The following is a 7,571-nucleotide window of genomic DNA, read 5'->3' on the forward strand; positions in this document are numbered from 1 at the left end:
GGCAAAGGGGATTTAGAACTGGGAGCCAGGGAAGAAGGGAGGCTGGGATGGACTGACTGTCAGTGGGAAGGGGTGGGAAGGACCTGTGCCCCCAGAGGTCTTTTCCCAGAGGTGCCTTCAGGAGCTGAAGAGCTTCAGTATTTCCACCTCTCCTGGCAGAACATCCATTCGTGGTGCTGACACTACCTGTGAGAAGCCATCAGGTGACAGGCTGCATCTGCAGGCAATTATTGCAGTGGGATAAGCTGATTCCCTGGAGCTGACAGCACTTCGGAGCAACAGTTGCTGTCTGTGAGGCTGTCAGGGAGAGCAGCAAGGGCAAAAAAAAACCAGGGCAATGAAGGACTAGTGGTGCTGGGGCATGGATCGTCCCACTCAGGGTGGCAGGCCACCCAGTGCTGACCAGTGTCTTCCAGGCAAGGTGTTATTTTGATGAGAAAGGCTTTATCCCCAAACGAAAGAGGTGGCTTGCAGAACTGTTCCAAACTACAAAGCTCCTGCTAGATTGTTGGCTTTTTTTTTTTTTTTTTTTTTTTTTTTTTTTTTGAGAGAGAGAGAGAGAGTTTTTCTCAACCCAAAGATCTCTGAACCCATGCATTCCTCTCCCACCCCCTAAAAGAAGGAATCAGGTCAAAGGACTTTCTGAAAAGCAATCAAGTGCTGGTGGTGGGCTCTGCGAGCTCACCGTGCCCACAAAAATCAAAGCTTTATCGGGAGAGGGAGGAAGCAGAAGGGAGGAAATCCCGGGGCGGGGGGGGGGGGGGGAGCTGGGTTCACCAGCCCATACCCATGCCTCGACGGCATGGAGGACACCGGCACCTTCTGACCCATGGGGTCCGTGCACGCCGCCACCACCACCACGGGGGTCAGGGAGCAACCTGGGATGGAGTCACCCAAGAGGCTGCAGTCATCGGGCACACGGGGAACCCCGGGGTGGGAGCGTGCAGAGGAGCAGGGTGGCCACAGGAGGGCATCGACGCCCCGTGCAAGCAGTAGACCTGTCTCCTACTGCAATTTTTTGGACCGGTTAGTCCAGCTTTGCAAGAAACGCTCTGCTCTGCCCTCCCCGTCGCAAGCCTTAGGAGGGCAGCAGCATCCCGGCTTTGGCCTGAACGGGTGTAATTTTGGCTTAGCGCCCACCTGTATAAAAAAGACGTGCTGGGGGCTAGAAACGCGCTTGCTCCAGCCATTGAGACCGCCGGGGCGAACCCCAAGTTTACGTCGGCCCCGCTGAGAGTTTGGCTCCGGAGAAGAGCAAAGGTATATATATAAAAAAAAGAAAAAAATAATTAAAAGGAGACCTAATGGTGCACGCAGGGTGAATGCACCTCCCCGACTGTGAAACGTCCCCTGGGTCCCAGCTCCAGAGGGCTGCAGCAGGCTCTGCACCTCCCGGCGCCAGGGAGGTTTCGGTTCGGTGCCGGAGCAAAGACGCACCAGCGGGCGTTGGGCCAACGCGGCCGCGGGCAACGGCCCCGGGGGCTGTTCAAGCACGGGGTGGGGAAAAAGGGAGCCCGTGGCTGTTAAAATATCGCAAAGCGAGGCACGAGACGGAAACGGAGACAGCAGGGAGCAAAACGATACCAGCGTGCGAGGAGCCCGCACCAGAACAGGGGGGGAAAGGGGGAGGCTGGAGGCCCTCAGGAGAGAGGGCTGCTTTGCTCGGAGAGGTCGCGGTCCTCAGGGCCCACCAGGAGCAGGGGGGATTTCGCGGGTCCCGGGCTGCCGTCTCTGCGGGGAGCGAGGGCAGAGCCGGCGGTCGGTGCAGGTTCCCCCAGCCCTTCCCGGGCCTCCTGCTCGGAGCACAGAAAAAAGTTCATTTTTTTTCCACCCAAGACCATAATAGATTTGTTTTAAGAAACCGAAAGCGCTCATCCCTTTTACAGATTTATTCTTGGGCGTTGTTGGCTCTTTTCTTTTCTTTTTTTTTTTTTTTTTTTTTTGCTTTGTTTTGTTTTTTCCTGCCTCTTTCAAAAATGACTTGAAAGTTCTGTTTTTTGTGTGTTTTTTTTTTCTTTTTTTCTTTTTGTTCTCGTTTTCCCCTCCGCTCCTCCCTTCCCCTTTTAAATCCTGCCGTTGTTTTACCTTGGAAATAACCAGCACATCCACCCCGATGTCCCCGGGTTTGATGATGGACATGTGGCTCTGATCTTTAATGTGAGTTGCCGACACAGGGCAGGGAGGGGGCGGGCGCCGGAGCCGTAACAACCCCCCCCCCCCCCAGCTTCCCCCCATCCCCTTTCCGGTGCTTTTGAGGGTTTCCAAGAGCTTTTAACAGGACTAAAGCCTACTAAAAAGCCCGGCTTGGGCGAGCCTTGCTGCACGGCTCCAGCGGGGCGCCCGCGAGCCGCCGCGCTTGCCGGTCGCTTCCCCCCCCCAACCTCGCCTCCGCCACCTCGGCTTTCCTCCCGCGCCGGCGTCCGCTGTTTTAGTGAATCCGCAGCCGCGCCGGGACCGGGCCGAAGCGCCGGGGCGGCAGCGGCTTTCCCGCTGCGGTTCGGGGTGCAGCGGGGCAGCGGGAGGCGGCAGGGGAGCGGGCAGCGTTGCGAAAACGCCATCGCCAGCAAGGCGCTTGGGGGCAGGGGGCTGCTAAAAAGCAAAAAAGAAAAAAAGGGGGGGAAAAATAACCAACAAATAAAGCAATTTCTGAGCATCGCAAAGGGCTTGAGACGCTACCAGGCGGCGGAGGAGAAACAAGGGGTGCGGGGAAGAGAGGGAGGAAGCTCCTGACCCTGGGGAGAGTCCAGCTGTCCCGAGGTTTGGCAGCATCGCCGCCCCCCCAAGAGCCCCGCGCTCCCCACCGGGGAGCCAGGACACCGGGGCGATGGGCCACGCCGCCCCGGGGAGCCTCCGGCTGCTCCTTCCTCCCTCCGTCAGCCGCCCCCGTCTCCGAGCTCGCGCTACCTCCTCGCTGCGCCCGGAGCTGTCGCAGCCTCTTCCCCAGCAGCGACCCGCGCGAACCTTTATATATCGATATATAGAGAGATAAATGTTTATGCCGAGGAGGTGCCGGCGGGCGCCGCCTCTCACCGCGGCACCCGCACTTCTCTCCACGCAGCAGCGCCTGACCGAGGAGCTGCAGACCATGGAGAACGGCTACCACGACAACCCCACGCTGGAGGTGATGGAGACCTCCTCGGAGATGCAGGAGAAGAAGGTGAACCTCAACGGCGAGCTTGGCGACAGCTGGATCGTTCCTCTGGACACCCTGGTGAAAGACGACCTGGAGGAAGAGGACACGCATTTATAGGATGCGGGGGGCGAGCAAGAAAGCGACCGCCGGGGAAACCCCGTAACGCCACCCGCGGGCGCACATGACCCCCCCAAAAAAGCAAAAAAAAAAAAAAAAAAAATCTCCCCGTGCAAACCCCAGCACAGCCCCTCTGAGCTCCTCGCAGGACGGAGAGGGAGGCAGGCGAGATGCTTAGAGCATCGCTTGCTCCCCCGGCTTTTTTAGGGGGGCGTTTCGGGCATTCCCGGGCTCTGCTCTGCCCTCTCCGCCGGCTCCTGCCCTTGCAGAGCAGGCGCCGCTCGGCCGGCCGGCGGAAAGGGCCGTTTCCCTCCCCCAGCTCCCAGCTCCTGCAGTCCCCCTCCCCATTCCCCCCCCCCCTTTTCAAGCCCTCCGGGATTGCCCCAAATCCGCCAGCCAAAGTTAGCGCCGGCCGCGGAGCCGAGGGCGCCGAGCCGTGGCCGCTCCTGCTGCCACTTCCCGCTTCGGCGGCGAAGCTGGGACCGGACTTTCGCCCTCCGATGTTATTTTTATTTTTTTTAATATTTTTTTTAAGGTCTCCTGCGGCAGCAAATCTTTTCCCTGGGGCGCCGCAGCTGGGGGACCGCGACGGAGATGAGCCCCGACGAGCGGGGGCGAAGGCGAGCGGGAGGCTGGGGGACAGCCGGGTCTCGCCCGGCAGGCGAAGGGGTTGGGGCAGTTTTCCCTCCGCGGGGAGAAGATGCCGCTGGCAGAGCACAGAGTTTTTGAGGCGTTCAAACCCATCTATTTTTGTATGTAAATATTAAGCGCCGTTCGTTAGCCCACGTCGCTTAGCTGCGCACTGCACTAAAGGGGAGTAATTTTGGAGGGGGGTGCAAAAATTAAGGAAAAATGAAAAAAAAAGAGATAGAGAAAAAGCTGAAGGCATCTGGTAAGGGATCAAGATCCAGCACCACGCGACGGGAGCGACTCCGCGCGTGGGCTGCCGGGACCGGTTTCGGCACGTGCCTAAAATCCCGTTGCCAGCGAGCGGACGCCAAAGTGCTTTAATGAGTCAAGTCCAAAGACTTTCCAAAAGCAGCCCAGAGAGCGAGGGCTCGAGAGCGAGCAACTTTAAATCTTTCAGAGCAGAGACCAGTGGAGATATTAACTGCTCAGCAAGTGCTTATGATGATTTATATTTGAATGGGAATTGTACATTTATTTATTTTTCCAGACACCGTATTTTTAAACTGCTGATGTTTTATAGTAGATTTCTTTTCTTTCCCTTCCCCTATTTAAAGAAACGTTGCCTCTGAAAAACAGCGAGTTTTTATGTTGATAATGCTCCTTTTGCAAAAGGATCAGGTAGGAAATGCAGCGATGAGCATCTTGGGCCTTAATACTTCCCTGAAGCAGACTGTAGCCATCACTGTTAGACCAAAAAGAAAATCCTACCCCGTTATTTCCTTCCTGCCTGCCCCTTTCCCCTTCTTCTCTCCTTCCCCTCTCTTCTCTCCTCCCCCTCCCAAAAATAGCTTTAACATAAGACACGCTGTGCGACGATTACTGCGCCTACCGTTGGGTAAGACTTTTACAAGCAGTTCAGATGTTCTTGCAAGAGACTTTTCTATTTTTGGATTCACGAGGAACACGCAGGGACTTTGGGGCCGTTTCTTTCCCGCGCCCGGCGCGCCACGATCCACCCAACTCAAGTTTCTACCGTGACTTTTACCTCCGGCCGGAGACGTAAATCCACAGGAGCCGGCGGCGGGAGAGCAGAACCCGTCTTCTCTCCGGCGATCCGCGTCTCTCTCGGGGACAGGAGTCTGATTTACACTGGAATTTACTGAGGAACTGGATTGCAGAGATTATTCTTGCATTTTCCTACAACTATATTTTGAAAGCATCATGTATTTCTGTCAATAAAGGTTCTTATGTAAAAGACTCATTTCTTGGCTGAGTTTTAAAAAAGTGAGGGAAAGGGAACTTTTAGTCAAGAGCCATAACCATAAATCACTTACAACTGGTTGTTGGTTGAGCTTGTTTAGAAAGCCACCAACACAGGCTTTGCATGGTCCTCCTCGTGAGGACATGAAGAGGCTTGGCCAAGATGGAGAAAGCCCATCCAGACCTCCAGAGGTATCCAGCTGTGTAGGAACATTTCCTATGCAGTGGCAAGCAGGATTGCTAGCAGTGAAGAACGTCCCGCAATCAAGAAAGCCAGAAAAACACAGGGCGAGATCCTCAGCTGATGTGGACGAGGGTGGCCTTGCCGCAGTTTGAACTAACAGGGTCTTCTAATGACAGTGAAAAGTCCTGGTACAGCTCTGGGCTCCTTGGCCCAGCTTAGCAGAGCCGAATCAGCTCCTTTTCTGACTCTACCCAGAGCAGGGTTTTTCAGAGGGAATAGCCAAAACAGCTCCAGGTCTCTGACCCACGGGGACAGAGGCATCTTTGTGAAAGCTCTGTCTGCAGTGGAGTCCACTAGCACCTACCTTTCCTTGGAAGAGTTCACTTTGTCTCCTGAGGTATGCCACAGAGACAGTGGGCGCATAGAGACGAAATTCAGGATGCTGCCACAAAAGCAGCTCCTGCTCCTCAAAGTAGCTGTCATGAATCCAGCTTAGGGGCACAGTTTTCCTTATGCACCACATCAGTAGGTTTGGATGTCCTCCTGGAAGAGCAGCTCCCAAAGGTAGCAGTCAGCAGGCCAACATCCAGCCCTGCATCTGAAATGCTGCTTTCGGTAAGCCGTCGCACAAGGTAGTCCTAGCTGCAGAATGTGCTTTACAAACTGAGGGGTCAAGAGCTGAGCATGCAAACATCCTTTATGAGGTGGTTTTGATAAGGGACAAACCCCAGCTGAATTCAGGATTGGGTTGAAATTTGCTGCCCCACGTGAACCATCAGGTTCTTACAACTACCCAAAGCTGCTCAGCGTCACATTGTGGTGGGTCGCAGCAAGAAGGCAGGTTTTTAGCTTCGGGAGAGTCACTACTGAATACTGAAGCCTCTACATAAGCACCGAGTGCAACCCACGTTATTCCTCTAGGTTCACGAGTTGTTAAAGGTAGCCAAGGTGACTGTACATGGTCTGGACTCCTTTCCACCTTCACTGATGACCAATTTCAACTGCTACCCACCAAGATACTTCACTGGGGACCTCCCTTTCACCTCCACTGATCCACAGGGAACATGGAACAGGCGAGGGCACCCAGAGGATGGTGGTGGGCGCATCCCTCCGAGGGAGACACAGGCAGAGCCAGGACTAGAACAGCTGAATTCAAATCACACGTGTAAATTATCAGCCAGACTGAGGGCTCTCCACAACCTCGTAACGCCCTCCAGCATGGTGCTGTGGGACATTTCCGTGATCAACACGTGGGTACAGATCCCCACAGGGAGAAGGGGATCAAACTTCGTGCTGCCAAGCCAAACCACCCTGCAGAGGAGGGCCAAACAGCAAGAGCAGGAGCAGCGTGGGCAGTTCAGCGTTGCCATTTCCCTTCTAGTGCCCCAAATAAAATGTTTTGTTCTGGTTGTATGGAGTAAGTTTCCACTTATGCAAGGAAAGGGGGGTAGGGGGAAATGTAGTTTGGTTCAAGTTTTAAAAGTCAGTGGTTTGCATCAGCCTATGTTCTAGCTCTGTGTTCCTTCCCAACAAAAATTCTTACCACATTGGATTTATGGGATAAAGACATGACTAATTACGGATTTCATGGGACAAGACACATTCTTGGCTTTTTTGTGGAAAAGAAGGACACAACAGAGTCATCTCAGAAGGAACGGAGTTTGGCGTCCAGACATAATGCTTCATAAATGCCACAATTGCTGCACTGCTTCTAAGAGACTGCCACAGATTTGTTCCCATTCTCAGAAGCAAGTGATGGGAAAGCAAACAGATTAAACACCCTTGCTAGCATATACATTTTATTAAGAAAAAATGAGCAAAATACATTCTCTCCTTATGTACATTACATACAACATAACTACACTGGTAGATATTCCTCATATCACTCATTCATATATTTACAGAATGGGGCTTACATATCGAAATTATAAAAAGACGTATGCCAGGGAAGTAAATTAACATTCCGGGTTGAAAAAGAGAACCTGTTTAGCTGTAATAAAAGGGTGGGAAGGGCAATCACCACAGGCCAACAGTGATGCCTGTAACTGGGACCACGTTTTACTACCACTGTACACAAACGTCCTGTGGGCTCCACACAGGACTAGTCAGTATTCTTCCCGCTAAATAAAACACTTACACAGGTCACAGTGTTTGTCCCACAGATGCTCCCCTTAAGTCCAAGACTGTCCATACCTCTCATTTCAGCTCTCCCCTGCTCAGGAGTCCAAAACGAATGATTGCGGCACA

General features: G+C 53.7%; 1 protein-coding gene across 1 annotated transcript in view; it reads left to right on the forward strand.

The window, feature by feature from the left end:
• PODXL (podocalyxin like) overlaps positions 1–5,137 on the forward strand; it is a 47,008-nt gene extending 41,871 nt beyond the window's left edge. Inside the window, 2 exon segments of the mRNA XM_062580409.1 lie at positions 2,101–2,157; positions 3,059–5,137. Coding sequence (XP_062436393.1) covers positions 2,101–2,157; positions 3,059–3,250 — 249 coding nt within the window. The 3' untranslated portion in view covers positions 3,251–5,137.
• The last annotated feature ends 2,434 nt before the right edge of the window (positions 5,138–7,571 follow it).

The sequence above is a fragment of the Rhea pennata genome, chromosome 1 (assembly GCF_028389875.1).
Source record: "Rhea pennata isolate bPtePen1 chromosome 1, bPtePen1.pri, whole genome shotgun sequence".
Taxonomy (NCBI): Eukaryota; Metazoa; Chordata; class Aves; order Rheiformes; family Rheidae; genus Rhea; species Rhea pennata.